This window comes from Zingiber officinale, chromosome 5A (assembly GCF_018446385.1).
Source record: "Zingiber officinale cultivar Zhangliang chromosome 5A, Zo_v1.1, whole genome shotgun sequence".
Lineage (NCBI taxonomy): Eukaryota > Viridiplantae > Streptophyta > Magnoliopsida > Zingiberales > Zingiberaceae > Zingiber > Zingiber officinale.
Window position 1 is genome coordinate 149,314,891 of NC_055994.1, and position 16,955 is coordinate 149,331,845.

At 35.4% G+C, this 16,955-nt stretch overlaps 1 protein-coding gene across 2 annotated transcripts; it reads left to right on the forward strand.

The window, feature by feature from the left end:
- The first annotated feature begins 947 nt into the window (after positions 1 to 947).
- LOC121982395 (protein arginine N-methyltransferase 7-like) lies at positions 948 to 14,955 on the forward strand. 2 transcript variants are annotated; one of them, XM_042535431.1, is made up of 15 exons: positions 948 to 1,339; positions 3,173 to 3,395; positions 3,724 to 3,849; positions 4,903 to 5,067; positions 5,186 to 5,304; positions 5,375 to 5,475; positions 6,020 to 6,279; positions 6,389 to 6,625; positions 6,741 to 6,814; positions 7,255 to 7,348; positions 7,442 to 7,591; positions 7,677 to 7,751; positions 7,914 to 8,010; positions 8,138 to 8,284; positions 14,655 to 14,955. In XM_042535431.1, exons 1-15 carry the CDS (start codon positions 981 to 983, stop codon positions 14,687 to 14,689), a joined length of 2,262 nt encoding a protein of 753 aa, XP_042391365.1. In that variant the 5' UTR covers positions 948 to 980; the 3' UTR covers positions 14,690 to 14,955. The 2 variants fall into 2 exon arrangements, with proteins under 2 accessions (XP_042391365.1, XP_042391366.1); XM_042535432.1 differs by having other exon boundaries at positions 1,202 to 1,339; positions 3,077 to 3,395; positions 14,655 to 14,808.
- The last annotated feature ends 2,000 nt before the right edge of the window (positions 14,956 to 16,955 follow it).

Here is a 16,955-nt window from a genome sequence, read left to right on the forward strand (position 1 = left end):
CCAAATATCACATACACATTATATTAACATATTAATTTTCTCACATTCATTTTAACATTAATACTCATTTTTGTGTAAGTTCTGCTGTCTACTCATTTTTCTTTACTCTTATTTTACATTAAATAAATATATATATTTTTTATTTTAACCTTTTTAAAAATTTTAAATTTTTAATAAAAAAAATATGAGAGGGCACCCATGTGACCCTCTCATATATCTCTCACTTGATGTGTGAATAGCACGCTGGATTTAATATATCCTCACATTAATTTTAACACCAATTGATAATTATAACACCCAATAACTTCCATCAATATAGAAGCCCTTCATATAATAGAGTTATATGATGGAGGATTCACAATAATATTTATACTCTTTACTAACTAATTTGTTATCATTATATTTATCATAAATTATAATGATATTTTTAACAGTCGTATTGTCATTTTTTTTATGTTGTTTTAAACCATCCGCTATAAATTTAAGATTTTGTTTATTATTATAAAATACAGATTCATTAACATCTTTTTTTTAAGTATGCAAAGATAAAAAACTAAATAAAAAAAACGAATAGGGACATTTTTTTTTTATAAAGTATGTGAATATTTGAGAATTGATACGGTGAATACACATTTGAAAGTATGAGCCTTGCACGTGATAGATGAGAACTTTATTAAACAAATAAATTAAATATAAAAAATAATCAAACAATTTTCTCGAACAACTAATAATAAACGAGCAATATTTGTCATCAAAGAATTTTTCTTTTTAAACAATGACACACTAAACGGCAGGACCCGAAGCCCAACTCTCCTGGCCCAAATAAAGGCCAGCACTATAAATACATGTAGACAGGAATTTGAGTTCCACTCCGGCCCAAATAAAGCCCAACAAAGCGGCGGTCACTCGGCCCTGCGCGTAGCCGCTGTCCTATTTGTGAACCCTAAACGCCAGGGCCACAAGCCCAACTCGCTAGGTTGATGAAGAGTTCTCTCGCCGGGCTCGGCGCGGCGATCTACTCCTCTTCCCTTGTCCGGCCGCCGCCCTTCCACGGCCGAGTATCGGCAAGGTTCGTCGCGGTCCGAGAAATGAGCACCAGCTGTACCAGTTTCTCGACCCGGGTTTTCCAGCTCCGGCGCGACCCCCTTACCGGGGATTCCGAGTGGATAGTCGTTGAAGAAGGAGGCGAGGGAGAGGGAGGGGAGGGTAAGCATGGTGCTAAGTGCCTTCTGGCCACCACCTCTTACCTCGATATGCTCAATGATTCCTGTCGGAATCGGGCATTCCGAGCGGCTATTGAGAAGACGATCAAGGGTCCTTGCCACGTCCTTGACATCGGGTGATTTCTCTCGCGCTTGATATCTTCTACATTTCTAGATGCGTCTTTATTTGTATCGAAAACGAAATGATTGCCGTGGGCTTCCTAAATGTTTTCTCTCTAAATCCTAATATGACCTTCGAGGCCAGTGCACAAGTTGTCTCCTTTTTACCCGGAGAATTGTGGCTGCACTGTAATGTCAAGGTTTATAAGCACGCAATGAATCGTAATGGTGAGTAATTGACTGGGCAAAAGGTGATTACGCATGCCCCGTCAGCCCACCCCAGGACCATCACGGAGGTAAATCACAGTGACTGTGACTGAGAGGTAAGATGGATGGGAGGGCGAGTTGTGCCGGGTGCAGCGATTTACGCCCCGCCAGCCCCGGGATTCAACCTTTCGCTCATTAGGCAAATCTGCCATCCACTTACCATCTCAGCTAAGCCTATGGGGGCATAATGATGAGCAATCGAAGACCTCAACAAGAATTTCTCCTTATTTTCAGTTCAATGCAGTAATTCTTATGAAAAATGGACTTTTTGTGTATCTACTATAGTTAAATAGGTCTCTAATGCTTTTCCGTCCTTAAATAAAAAATAGGCAATTTATTGTTATAATAAGATGATCAGAGATTTCTAAGGGTTGGTTCCTACTTTTTTATGGTCTGACCAATTGGTTTGGATTTTCTTGGACTAGAGTTGTTTATGTCATAAGCCTGATAGCATAACAATCACACTTCGCACTTATTATTTCTAACTCTGGTGTTGGTTGTCTCTAATACTCAATGATGTCCATAGTTTTGTTAAGAAGTAGGACTCACTTAGGTGCACAAGGCAGGCAAGGCATGGCATAAGTGTCTTGGACATGTTTAGGCAAGCATTTTGCCAGCTTTGCTTGAGTGCTTTACTGGGTTTAGCCCTTAGGCAAAGCAGAAATCTGCTTGGTTTTCAAATCTGATCTTCTAAAAATTCGAACTTTTTTTTCCTTGCTCTTTTACATAGCATGAGGATCCTAGGGCAAATATGAAATCCATGTTTCACTAGAAAACTCATTACCATCAACTCTAGTTCTACATGGTAGCTGGCTATTGCCTCTCATTTCAGAAGGGACCTATACAATGCCAACTGATCATATGTCTGCACGAATCAAATCTATGTAGCACATCAATCTTGCTTTATCCTGATCTGATGGTTTTTCACTCTTTGAACAAAGGAGTGACTTCTCACGGCCAATTCACATCTTGTCTGTATTTATCCTTTGGCAAAAGTGAAAGTGAAAATGCATCCTTCTCTCTTCTCATCTTTCTCATTCTCAAGATTTTTGAAAGTAACTAAAAACTCCATTGCTCGAAGTTAGAAGTTACACTATGAATAAACATGGAAAAAAAATGTGGGTGTTATTAGATCTGAGAATATGCAATTTTTTCTATTATATTTAGCTTTGAGTATACTTTATGATTTTATTGAAATAATGGCATCTTATGGACCTTGGTTCCTTGCAACACCTAACACATTTTTATAATTTTTTTTTCATAGGAGTCATGTGAAAATCATCAGGCTGTCCATCAATAATTTCATGGGCTAGATTGATAATAAATGTGAAGTGCACTAATGTTGTATTTTTTTTAGAATTTCATACTGCTTTTTAAAACAATACTGGTTATTCATCAGTGAGGCATATTAACATAAAATAGTAGCAAAAGCGACATTGTAGTAGGAATACAATAGATTGTTAATTTTAATTTGGGTTCCAATGCAGGGAAGATAAATTGAGATAATTCAATTATGGATTTAGGCTCAGTACAAGATGTAGAGTGATGCCAAAGCTGTGAAATAAATTACATTGTGCTTGCAGAGCTGGAACTGGCCTATTGTCAATGTTGGCAGCACGCACGATGGAGAAATTTGGTGAATCCTCAGTGGCGACTGTGTCAGCTTGTGAGTCTTACCTTCCCATGGGGAAGCTAATGCGTAGAGTATTGCGGGGAAATAAGATGGAGAAGAAGATAAAGGTCTTCCACAAGCGATCTGATGAGCTTGTTGTTGGCGTGGACCTTAAATCACGAGCAGCTGTGTTGGTAGGTTTTCTCAAAGTCCATTAAGGGTAGTGATGTTTATATTAGAGAAAGAAATATATTACAAGCAGTTGTCCATTACCATTTTGTTCACTCAAATATTTCGGAACAGGAAATAAACTATAAGATTGAGCAACAAAAAGGTTGTCTCAACTTGTTACTTCCTGCGATTTGCTGCTTTATGTGAGATTTATTTTTTGGCGTCCTTGTGTCCTCAAATGTTTTTATGAAATTCATTTTTTGTTAATGTTGAAGAACCCATTGATATGATTAAACGTGTGCTGTTCTACAGTTCTTTCTCTGTATTAACTATTATTAACTATTTGTGTAGGTTAGTGAGATATTAGACTCAGAATTATTGGGAGAAGGACTGATACCAACTCTACAACATGCTCATGATATGCTACTCATCAAGAACCCACAAACTGTTCCATATTGTGCCACTACCTATGGACAGGTAGATGTTTTTTTCCTTGGTTTGTTGGGTGATATGCTACTTCCTGTTGAAGGATCTTGGCGATTTTGCTTGAAATTACTATGCTTCTCCTGTTGCTTAGCTTGCTTTGCAAAGATATGACCTATATGAGGAAGAGGAAGGTGTCCATAATGTCAAATACTTTGCCTGCTAGAACACACTTTGGCTAAAAAAGGGCAACCTGGTGCACGAAGCTCCCGCCATGCGGGATCCCGGGGAAGGATCTGTACGCAGCCTTATCCTGCTTTTTGCAAGAGGTTGTTTCCAGGATTCGAACCCGTGACCTTTTGGTCACATGACAACAATTTTACCGTTGCGCCAAGGCTCCCCTTCCTAGAACACACTTTGGCTGGTTTACATTATTCAATTAACTTCATGAAATATTGACGTTCAATAACTTCCCTCTTTTTGGAAGAGGAAAATTGCTCCACAATGACACTAAGGTTTCCCTAGTCTTCCTTCTCAGCATTTGCTAATTTGTGGCTGTTAATCATGCTTATAGACAATGCACCAAAAATATTCATACCGATGCTGCCAAGAAACTCTAACCTTATCGAATTGGTGGTTCAATGGAAGTATTAACTACAGTACGGTGTATCCAATTCTTCAGAATGAAAAATAATTTAAAATTGACTTAATTCATATCAGACTTGGAAGTTGATTGTCGCTAATACTTTCAAGTCTATTCATTTGAAAGAAATATACACTGCAATTTCTTTCTGAGAACATGTGCGATATACTTAGCCTCACTGTTAAGTTGATGAGTACTAGATCTTTTGTGAATTTTAATTTAGTTGGCACTATCTTCGGTATCATAAAATATAAAAAATTCATGCAACTAACCCCAAATGGTTTTGGCCTTATGGCTGATTGATTTCTCATTGTTATGGCTGTTGTTTTCTTCCTTGCCCTTGTGCCTTTATCTCAATAAATAATTATCATGATATTTCTGGTTTTCTGCAATAAACTTCATAAGAGAATAGCTATGAATTTCCAAAGACGTGAACTCACATTGCTAGTATATTGATTCCCCAGCTAGTTGAGAGCCCATACCTGCAGAAGCTGCAGGATTTGTTCCATGGTGAAGCAAATTTATCCGATGGAGTTCATCTTACATGTCCCGGTTTGGAAGGGATTATGGGCATTAAAAAACAACAATATGCCATGCATTGTGATGCCATGTTCAATGATCTACGACTGGTATATGTTTTTTTTCCTTTTAAGTTCCATAGGCTTATTGATAGATTAGGGGTATATATAGAGCTTATTGATAGATTAGGGGTATATATAGATATTGCGTAATATGAATTTCATACAGTTGTCAGAGCCCTTCAAAGTTTTTGAGTTTGACTTTTGGAAACGACCAGAGAGTCATGGTGAAATCAAAATATCAGTAAAAGCTAGCAGTGAAGGCAATGCCAATGCTGTAATTTCATGGTAGTTGTCATGCAAATCTGGTATATATCTCTTCTCGGCACCAAAGATTTAAATTGGTCTCAATTTGCAGGTGGGTGGTTCAGTTGGACTATGAAGGTTCAGTGGTATACACCACAGCTCCTAGATGGATTACAAGGACAGATGATATAAAAGAAGCAACTTGTGTTCCTGGTAATGTTTGTAAATTGTTTTCTTTCCATAAGCATTCTGGTTAAGTGCCCATTATGACTTAAAGTGCCACTATTTCAAATTCTTAATGATATTAAATGTAGTAAATTAGTACATATCACTGTGGATACAAGCTAGAAATGCATTAAAATTCACCTGTTCTTACTAGGTCCTAGTTGACCAATATATATTCTCTCAATCAAAATTCACCTCCTCTATATTGAATGCTAGTTATCCTCATGTGTGTCTGATCCTGTGCAGTAAGGTTAATGTATTTGTTTTTTGGGCAAAGCTAATAATTTCTGAACACAATGTTCATTTCTCAAGGATTTTTTCATTAGACATTTCTAATGCTACACCTATTATGTATGTGATTGCACCCTTCACATATATGCTTTTTTGTAAGTTTTTGCTCAAAGTGTCAAAATAATTCTTAGATATCTGTGCTAAACCCTTGCTTTTTGTATAGTTATCTATTCCAGACTATGGATACAAATGCATTATGCATTACAAATTTAGCAGCTGATGGTCATTTCTTTGTGAATAGACGCTAAAGATTGGTGTGATCACTGGAAGCAATGTGTATGGTTCATTCCAGGACCAGGACTTCCTGTTTCCAAAGATGAAAATGTTGTCTTTAATGCCACCCATGATGAAACTAAGATTTCATACCACCTCAAGTGTGATAATTCATTGATCTACAGCAACACCTATGGGGACTGCCGTCTAGAGCTTTCACCGGAAAGAATTGCCTTGTATGGCGACAGAGATTGGAGGTCAGGGTTAATGACTGCTATGAGAAATATCGTAAGTAGTTGCTACCTTACTATTGACATAATTATTGTACACAGACATTTCTTTTGCTTTGTCTTCTTACATGTGTGGCATCTCACTCATCTGAAATTTTTTGTAACAGTTGCATGCACAATCTTCTCAATTTTGTGTCGTTGCTGATGATAGTGTGTTCTTAACAATTCTAACTGCATGTCTCTCCAAAAATGCAACCATAGTTTCAAGTTTTCCTGGGCTACAAGAAAAAGGTGAAAAGTATCTGCAAGCTGTTGCCAATGCAAATGGTTTTTCTATGGATCGTATAAAAGTTATGGGAATGAGGTCACCCAACCTGGCTAAAAATAATCTTATACAAAGAAAGGTGAAAATTGTTTTGTGTTTAAATATTGTGCTAGAGTTTTTATTTCATGTAAATGTTTTGTACTGCTGAAACTGTAACCTTGTCTTGCTGAAATTGTCACGTGGGCTTATTTTAGGTTGATCTTCTGGTTGGAGAGCCATTCTACTATGGAACTGAAGGGGCGCTCCCATGGCAGAACCTACGATTTTGGTAAGTATGAGTTTAGGAAAACTTGTTATTTTTTATGTTTGCATAAGATAATATTCACAAGTTTATAACCATTTCATAATATATAGTTTGTAGTTGCTAGGTATGCTGCTTATTTATTCTTGAACACACTCTTGTAGTGGATAACAAATGATTTATTTGACTATTAACCATTTGAATCTATGTAACCCATTTTGTGGTTCAAATTCCAGGATATTGTTTCCTCATAATGGTTGATGAGAATCTGTTACTAGATTAGATCAATGTTTGATGCTTAACCTCAAGTAGATCAAAGTGTTGCTCCGAATCATTAAGTTGTTACTAGATTGGGGCACGTTATTTGGCCTCATTTCTATCAAATTTCTAGTTATTATGACCAACAAGCTTCCTGAAGAAACTCTAACCGGTTCTCTAGCCACTCCTATGTGAATTTACTAATTTAGGAAGGAGAGGACTCTACTTGACTCCGTGTTGTCTGAAGATGTCATCGTCATGCCTTTTAAGGGAGTACTAAAAGTTTGTGCCATGTCTCTTCCGGTGAGTTTCCTTTCTGTTTCCATTTCCTATTGTCAATAGGCATCATGCTAACTTGTAGCATTCATTTGAGAACACTTTTACCATCCTATGTAGGATCTTTGGAGAAGCCGGTGTTGCCTGGAAAATGTTGAAGGCTTTGATCACTCGGTCGTGAATGAGACTCTGGGTGCATGTGGCAATTTACCACGAATGATCGAAGGTCCTTGTCTGCCTTATTATGTCTGGCAGTGTGGTGAGGTTCAGGTAATCATACCACAGTTGAAAACAAAGATCGATATATCTCACAAGATCCTGGTTATTTGGATTATTGATACGAGTTGTATGACAGGAACTCAGCGGTGTTCTTCCACTCATGGAGTTCGATTTCGCAAATCCTATCCATTCTTGTTCTGGGAAAACAAAGGTAGCCTTTTTCTTCACTCGAACTACTTAGAGCTTATCCATTCTACTGAATATCACTATTATTCTTAGAAAGCCTAAACATTAGTGCTCATTAAATCCTCTGAATTTCAACGCTCACACAGTTCAGAAACTTAATTCAATTTCTATTTTCTGCTTCACGTAGATGTGGTTCTCCAAACCGGGACTATGCCATGGTTTTGTACTCTGGATCGACTGGGTAATGGATGAAAAAGGCTCCGTCGTAATGTCAGCTGGACCAGGTTAGAACTCGCCTGCTTCTTATCAAATTCAAACTGATAAATTCATTGAATCTTTCAAATTCAACATCAGACTGAGCTTATGATTTATGCACAAAGTTGGATTGAATTATAATTCAATTGTCTACAGCTAGTAGATACCAGAAACAGGGAGTGAAGCTTCTCAGCCAGCCTTTCAATGTCAATACGACCGACTGTTTTGTTGAGATAGAGGCGTCTTTCGATCATTCTTCCGGGGAAATCACTGTCTCATCATTCTTTTCACCATTGCAATCAGGTTCGTGAACATAATCTATCCATACTCATTTTCACAAATGAGTGGGTTCTCGTTTCTTTTTTCACGCATTATAAATTGAAGTTTGAATATCCTGAAGGTAAATTTGCATGTGTTTCATTTCAATCTGGTTCCCTTGTTATTTTTGATGTGAGTGAGTCGAACTGTAGAAGTTATTTACATTGAGATGATTGATGAATGATGATCATATTTGAAGATAAACTTAAAGTTTTCTTTAGATAAAATTAAAATGGCTGCAGAACAGAACAACGTAACTTTGAACCAGTTCGAACGCAACTATCCTCAGAGATAATAAAAAACTTGGAAAAGCTATGCAAGCTTAGTTGTGAAAATGCGAACTTTAGTGGGGAAAAGAAAAACAAGTTTGCCCATTTGGAGGCAATGAATTTTAGTGGGGAAAAGAAAAACAAGTTTGCCCATTTGGAGGCAATAAAAATAGAGGGCAGATTCTCTGATCCGCAAAAGCAAACCAGGGGAGGATCACTTGCATGTATTGATGGAGAGTCATGGCTCCCGTCTATTTTACCGCGGGAGTCATGACTTCCCACCAATAGATACAAGTGGCTTCTTCTTTGGTTCACACAAAGTGGAACAAAAGATTTGGTCGGTAAAAAAGGAGTGTAATTTCTGCAAATTAAAGCAACGAAACATTAATAATTTAGCTGTAATCTAGGTATTTAATTTCTAATCCTAGAGGTCCAATAAAAGTTTTTCACCAGTCAATTAGTTGCTATAGGATGCATATCATTTAATTTATTTTATTAATATGAAAGGTTAATAAAAATATCAAAAAAAATAAAAATTTAAAAATACCATCCCACTCGTATTTAAAACTTTAATCAAAATTACATTAACTTAGAAAGTTTTACTTATAAATACTCCACTCTATTCGTAATCCTTCCAACCCTAAAATCTCTTGCCTCAAACCATTGCCTCGACGTCAGCAGCCGCCAAATCTTAAGAAGCAAAGAAAAAAAATATACTGAGCACCAAAGGTCAGCAGCCGTCCCTCCACGTTTAGAAGACATTGTAGCATTCATTAAAGATTTGGAAGTAAAATAATAATAATAATAATAATTTTAGTTAATTTTATTGATTATTTTTAGAAGTGATCAGTTCGGTCATACAAAAATTTTCCATCGGTAATTAGAATAGAATAAATTAGGAAGTGCACGTGGCGCCCGGCTCAGAAATTCAGCATCCTTTGATTGCGCCTTCCATTTGGAGGAAATTTTTTTACAAATACGTCATAACTAGGGATCAAATTATGGATGTTTGGGTTACAACCTGAATACTTTATCGTGGTACCATAGTCTCGGGTACATCTGATAAAAAAAGATTTGGAAGCAAAGAAAAAAATATACGGAGGTTTGGCCTAGACAATCAATTATCGTCTCCCATTTGTCCAAGTTAAAGTTCCGGAAATTTTGAAAAAACTTAGAAGAGGAGAAGAAATAGGAAGCCTTGTTCGTTAGAAGTGTCCCTGTGAATTTGTCCCAAGGTTCTAAAATTCGCTAGGCTCTAGTCAGGTGGCGGACCAGCGCCTAGCGCCTAGGCCGCCTAGGCGGGGACTAGGCGGCGCTAGGCGGATTCCTCAGTATTCCTTGTTTCATGTGGACTGTGGATAATGTCATATACAAATCTAAATGTTGTCTTAAACAATTTCATAGCAATGGAGATCTAACTATGTATGCTGAAATAAATATATACTTTCCAATACCAAAAAATGAAAAACTATAAAAGAAAATTAATAGTTTTGTGCAAAGGAAATATACTAGACTTAGTAAATATGAGTTAAAAAAAAAGTTAAACAATAGAACATGCAGTAAGTTATTATAATCATATAGCAAACAGTAGAACATTGGAAAATAGTAGCAATAGTTCAATTCAAGATTACAATGCACTGTGAATCAGTAACCAGTAACCACTAAGCAAAATATAATTGTTAAATAACGTAAATCATGTCTTAACAAAATGAGTTCAAAATTACACAACTAATAATATCTCATAAACTCGTATTTATTCTGCTTCCTCTTCTCCATAATTTTCAATAACTTGTTCTTCATCAGACACAAACTCAATATCATTATTGTGATCCTCGTCTTCTTCTTCGGATTCAAAATCATCTTCATGAAGTTCTCTCACTCTAGAGCTTCTTCGGGTTGTAGATTTTCATCTGCTCCACTTGCTTCATCAACCATTTGCCATGTGAGCCCGGAACCTAGTTCAACTTCATCATCTTCCCCACCATCCACAATCCAACTTTGAAGCATCTTTTGCAAGAAGGACATCGACATTCCTTTCTTTTTCTCGTTTTTGTTTGTTCAACAATCTAGCATTAAATTGGACAAATACTAGATTGTTCAACCTGTTGGCATCCAACCTATTTCTTTTCTTTGTATGAATCTAAAAAAAACAGAGAAAGTAAATATTATAGTTAGTACCTGAATATAGAGTATAGACGTTAAAAATTATAGCTAATTTAATTAAAGACTGAAAGTTTAAAACTTACTCCTTCAAATGTACTCCATTTTCTTTCACATCCAGATGAACTTGTAGTTAATGAAAGTATCCTCAATGCCATCCTTAGCAAGTTAGGTGTGTGAGCACCGTATGTACTCCACCATGCACATGGATCAAATGTATCATCATTTTTTTCACATGCTTTTGCTGCCAATGTTTTTCCAAATAACCCTATCTTATCTCTATATTATGGAAATTCTTTGTTAATAATTGTATCTTGTAGATCTGACTCATTGGCATGCAAAGTTTCCATGCATTCAAAAATCCCCGTCGCGACCTCCTCATAAAGAGCAATAGAACTATTTTTATAGGAAAAATAAGGATTCAACAAAAAAGCAGTGGTATGCAATGATGTATCAAGTCTATCCTTCATTTTTGACTCAATAATGACTATGATAGGCTGATAATTTGATTCCACGTTATTCAGAGCCACCTTGATATCTTCTTTAGCTTGAAGAAGCTCCCCATATAGAAACCCCATCGATGACTTTCTATCTCCATCTACCAATCGAAGAACTCTTACCAAAGGAGCAAATATTTTCAAACAAAGTGTCACACCATTCCAAAAACTCATGCTCATCACTGTAGAGTAAGCCGATTTTCCTTTGTTTGTTTTTGACCATTTACATTTCTCCCACATATCACTTGTAAACATGGCTCTTAAACTAGTTTTTTTTTCAATCAAACTTTGCAATGTGAGGAAATTTGATGCAAACCTAGTAACTCCTGGTCGGACTATGTCTCTCTTCTTCGTGAAACTTCTCATCAATGATAAAGTTTTATGGTGAGCATAGATGAAAATGGTAAAAGCCTTGGATTGCTCAATCACCTTTTTATATCGTGGAAGTTTGCCAATACTTTCAAGCATGAGATTAATAGTGTGAGTTGCACATGAACTCCAAAAGATCCCGGGTCGTTTTTCTCTCATCAATTTAGCTGCAGCCATATTGTTGGTGGCATTGTCTGTTACAATCTGAACAATATTCTGAGCTCCTACTTGTTCGACACACTTGTCAACATACTCAAAAATAAGTTCAGCTGTATGCGTCTCCTCTGAAGACTCCTTAGACTCTAAAATTGTAGTACCCTCCTTGCAATTAACACATAAATTTAAGATGCTTCTTCTTTTTCTATCACTCCATGCATCTGTCATAATTGAGCACCCATTCTTTGCCCATTCTTCTTCATGTTTCTTCAGCAATTGTTTTGTTCTTTCAACTTCGGCTTTCAATAGTGGCTCCCTAAGTTGATATTGAGTTGGAGGCTTGAATCCTGGTCCAAATTAACCCACTGCCTCCATTAGTTGCTTGAAGCTATCATTATCAACCGCATTGAATGAGATTCCATTTTCATAAACCCATCTCCCAACATATTGTTGAACTTGTTGAGTTCTCTCTTTGAAAAGAGCCTCATTTATATTTTTTTGGCGAAGTACTTTACTTCCACTGGAGCCTGCATTTTCTGGAGCAATTGCCGATGCATATCTATCCATGGGGCCAAGTGGAAGAGGTTTTTTAACTCCATTCATCCCTTCAATTTCAAGACCTTCTTCTTCATCTACGGAAATAGCCACCTCTGCTCTACAACTTTGTTCTTCCATTATTTTGTTCTTCTTTCTATTCCTCCCTTTTAAAATAGTCTGTTTGCACTTATTTTTGTTTTCTTGAGATGCTTTTCGACAACCAGATACATTTCTAGGTATATTTCCAATGTGTTCCTTTATCCTATACACTCCCCCTGACATTGCTTTTCCACATAACTTACATTTAATTTTGTCGAGGTTCTTAGGATCAATCAATATCCCAAACTCCCATCCGATGTCATTTGACTTTCTTCTAAGAATCCCGGATTCGGGTTGAGTGACAGATGCTGTCGAAGATGGATTACTTACCATTGATAACAGATATAATCTGAAAAAATTATATATATTAATAACTAACAAGACATAACATGATAATAAAATTTAAATATTTAATTATACTATACAGATACAGGCATACAATACAAAATATTTTAATAACATTAAGTCATTAACCAGTCTGAGAATATTTTTTTATATATCTTAATCTAATTAATAAAATTTATTAGATATGTGTTTAAATAAATTAAATTTTAAATATTTTTTTTTTTATATTTTTAAATCTGTTTTATACTGTTATATATAATTATAAATTAATAATATTTATTATTTATTGGAATTTTTAAAATTTTAATTTAATTTTCATATTTTTAAAACTGATTTATATAAATTAATAATATTTATTAGAATTTTAATATAATTTTAATATTTATAAATTCGATTAATATAAATTAATAATATATAAAATTTATAAATATGATTTATATAAATTAATAATATGTATTATATTTTTTAAAAATTTAAATATTTTTTATTTTTTAAATCTGAATATCTGATAAATGATAATATTTATTATAATTTTTAAATCTGTTAATATATAAATAATATTTAATATTATTTATTAAAAAAGTTAAATATATTATTTATATATTAAAATCTGATTAGTGATTATATAAATAATAAATTATAAAATTAATAATGGAATTTTATATATTTAAATTTGTTTTATATAAATTAATAAAATTTATTAAAAAAATAAATTTTAAATATATTTAAATTTTAAAGGAATTGTTTGAATTTATTAAATAAAAAAAAAAACAAAAAACGCCGTGAGACTCGCGACTCGCGCGACAGCGCGGACGCCACCGGCGCCTCGCGGGAGGCCTCCGTCGCCGCCGGAAGCTCCGCCGGACGTGTCCGGCGCGTCCGGCGAAGTCCGCCGTTGCTTCCAGCGGCGCCGGAAGCGTCGCGGAAAGCTTCCAGCGCCGCTGGAAGCATCACGCAATGCTGTCGGACGCGTCCTACGACGCGTTCAGCGGCTGCGGACGCGTCCGGCGTCGTCGAAGACGTGCCGCGACGATGACTCAACACTGTTCTTTTGTTGATGTATCAAGTCTAAACGTAAAAACTTAAAAACGTAAAAACTTACCGGAGCGACGAAGTCTTCGACGCAACGATGCAGCTACGTAGCAACGATGAGAAGACGAAGCGGCGCTGAGAGACGACGAAGGCGTAAACAGGAAATTTCGAACAAAATACCAAAACAGTGAAACCTAAATAACGTGTCGCGGAGGCCCGACGAGGGCCGCCGAGAGCCGCCTAGGCGGCTGGGCCGCCGAGGTCACCCGCCTGGGGGTTTTCCGGCGCGGCTTGCTGCCGCACAGCGACTAGGCGGCGCCTAGGCGGCCGCCTAGCCCGCGTTTTAGAACACTGATTTGTCCTTAAACTAACAAGGAGGTAAATTACGGATGATTATTATCCAAGTTAATGTATGGGGGAAGACATACTCAGACGGTCGAATTTTAACCCTAAGATCTCATACAACAACACCTTTTATCTTAATTACTGCACCGCTGTGAGGGAACGGGACTAAAGTTCTAATGCACAATAGAAACCTCTCCCTAGGCCAAAAGATGATTCGTTTGCCACAATCACAATGGACAAAATGTTTCAATATTGATGCAGCAGTAAAATGAATGAACCTATATCTTATCTATCTCTCCAAAGCAAAGCCATCATGGTAAAATTTCTGGTCTTTTCGTTGCCTCGATATGCTCTATTTTTCCTTAATTTGAGAAAAATATCACTGTCGACCTACTAGATATTTGTTTTGTTGCATTCAAAGTTCATCAATCAAATTAAGTTTATGATCTTAATACTTGGAAAATAATTTAAAATTTAACTTAATGCATATCAGACTTGGAAGTTGATTAGACTGAAACAAACTTGGAACATTTTATTTTCGTGCAGGTTCTTCATTACCAATTGACCAAAAGAGCAACTAACCTAACAAAGATCAAGAATAGACTCTGAATTAATGAAAGTGATACGACATCAACTTTGAGCAGACTCATCCTTAAAATGAGTCGCTTGAGTGTCCCACCAATGATTTAGCCTTCCACATGCAAATCATAATAATTAGGTTTGGTTCATTTTTGGTCCGAGATACCCGAGCATTCTGTCGGAGCAACAAGCCTAGCTCCATGATCGCATCTCTTTTCGTCTGGAAAGGAGGAGAATAAAAAGAGGAAGCCTGGCCGGATGAGATTGCATTTAAGATAAAAACCCGAAAAACAGATGCAAAAGCACCTAGCCTTGTAGTTCGGATTCTTGGGTCCTTTAATTTATTCCTGATTATTTTTTGGTGCCTTATACATTTTAGATTTCTTTTATCTGAAAAAATTGTTATCTAAATTGTCTCAATTCTATATATAAATTATATATATTTTTATTTTTTTATCTTATCAATGCATTTAATTATGTTTTTTTTCCTAATTTTGATAAAAAAAATCAATTAAATACATAAAAAATGTAAAAAAAAAAAATATAATTTATATACGAAATTGAGATAATTTAGATAATATTTTTTTTAGACCGATTCATTAGATGAAAGACATTCAAAATGTATAAGAGACTGGAAAAAAAATGAAAAAGCAGAAAAAACTCGAAGAGGAGATACCTATGGACACGAAATGCTGCACTTCCCAGATATCTCATTAGAAGTAAATTATTCTGAAAAAATATATTTTTTTATTCATTTTTTTATCTAATTAAATTTATTTAAAATAATTTTTAGTTAAATAAACAATTTTAACTAAAAAAATTACAATTCAGATGGAATAATTCTAATTAATAATATTAATTAACATTAAAATTGTTTTAATTAATATTAAATTAATTTCAACTAAAATTATTTAGAGTAAGTTTGATTATTGCTATATATAGAATGTATATTATTTTATTAATATGAAAGTTTAAAAAAATAATATATATTAACTTATAAATATATAATCCATTCTATCCCTAATCCTTCCAACAAATTAACCCTAAAATCTGTTGCCTCGAACCCTCGAACGCCCGCTATGGCAGTGTTCCGTTGGGAAAGACGATTGATCATCGTGCCCCATTTGTCAATGTTACAGTTCGGGAACTTCTGGAAAAACTTGAAGAGGAGAAAAAGCAAAGAACCGCAAAAGTAATTTGGCTTACTTTTTTTTTTTCTGGTAGAATTAGGCATTTTTGTTAAATGGGCAAAAGGTTTGTCTGACTAGTGCGAGAGGTTAGCCGTCCCTCCCCCATTGAGTATATACGAAAATATAATAGTAATATTGATCCCCACAGTTTTATGGTTCTAGTAAAGTATAAGAGTTTCTTTATACTTTCTCCGTGTAACCGTGTTAGCCTGTGATGAATTGATGGGGGCGTTGAGGACGAATGTATTCATTTTTTATTATCATGATAAAATATAAGGGATCTAAGTTGTTATTCAAGTATTCATGATTCGATCTCAGTCTTCCAAATGAGATGTACAATCAAAAGATATTATATTTCTAGGTTGTCCACCGTGCACATTTTCTAATTTATCTTGGAGATCGATCGAAAAATTTCGTAGGACCGGACCAGTCATCCTCAGGACTAGTCAACGAAACTAATTAGAAATTTTTGTAAAATAATCCAAAGCTGAACTCATTAGTTGAATGAAAAGGTGAGAAGGTAAACTCCTAATTTTTTTTCACATGTGGATTCATTTGACTGAGGCCGCTACTTAAACACATATTCCATCAAATTCGGTATCAGCTTGAGGCCCAATAGAGGATCAAACTATAACAATTTGGATTGACATCGGATTCTCTTATCATTGTGTGGAGGGGTATATATATATATATAAACAATTTGGATTGACATCGGATTCTCTTATCATTGTGTGGAGGGGTATATATATATATATAATTTTGTAATCCATGTACCGAACTCTTACTATTTGACTAATTTTAAAGGTATCCGACCTAATCCCTCCAAAGTAAACATTTGCACTCTAATCTTACTTGATTTGACTAAATATAATTTTCATATGACAAAAGATGATCTGCTCACCTTTGACTAAATATAATTTTCATATGGCAAAAGATAATCTGCTCACCTCGAATATTTTTCACCATCAGTCCCATAGCAAGATGAAGAGTAAAAATTACAATGATTAAGTGGAAATATCACTCTCGACTACATAAATTATAGATATTTGTTTTGCTGTAGAATTTGTTCACAAATTTA

Excerpts from the sequence above, each read along its gene's own strand:
- LOC121982395 (XM_042535431.1), top strand. The coding sequence starts at position 981 with ATGAAGAGTTCTCTCGCCGGGCTCGGCGCGGCGATCTACTCCTCTTCC. Across the intron at positions 1,340-3,172 it reads TGCCACGTCCTTGACATCGG|AGCTGGAACTGGCCTATTGT; the intron begins GTGATTTCTCTC and ends TTGTGCTTGCAG. Across the intron at positions 6,626-6,740 it reads ATAATCTTATACAAAGAAAG|GTTGATCTTCTGGTTGGAGA; the intron begins GTGAAAATTGTT and ends GGCTTATTTTAG.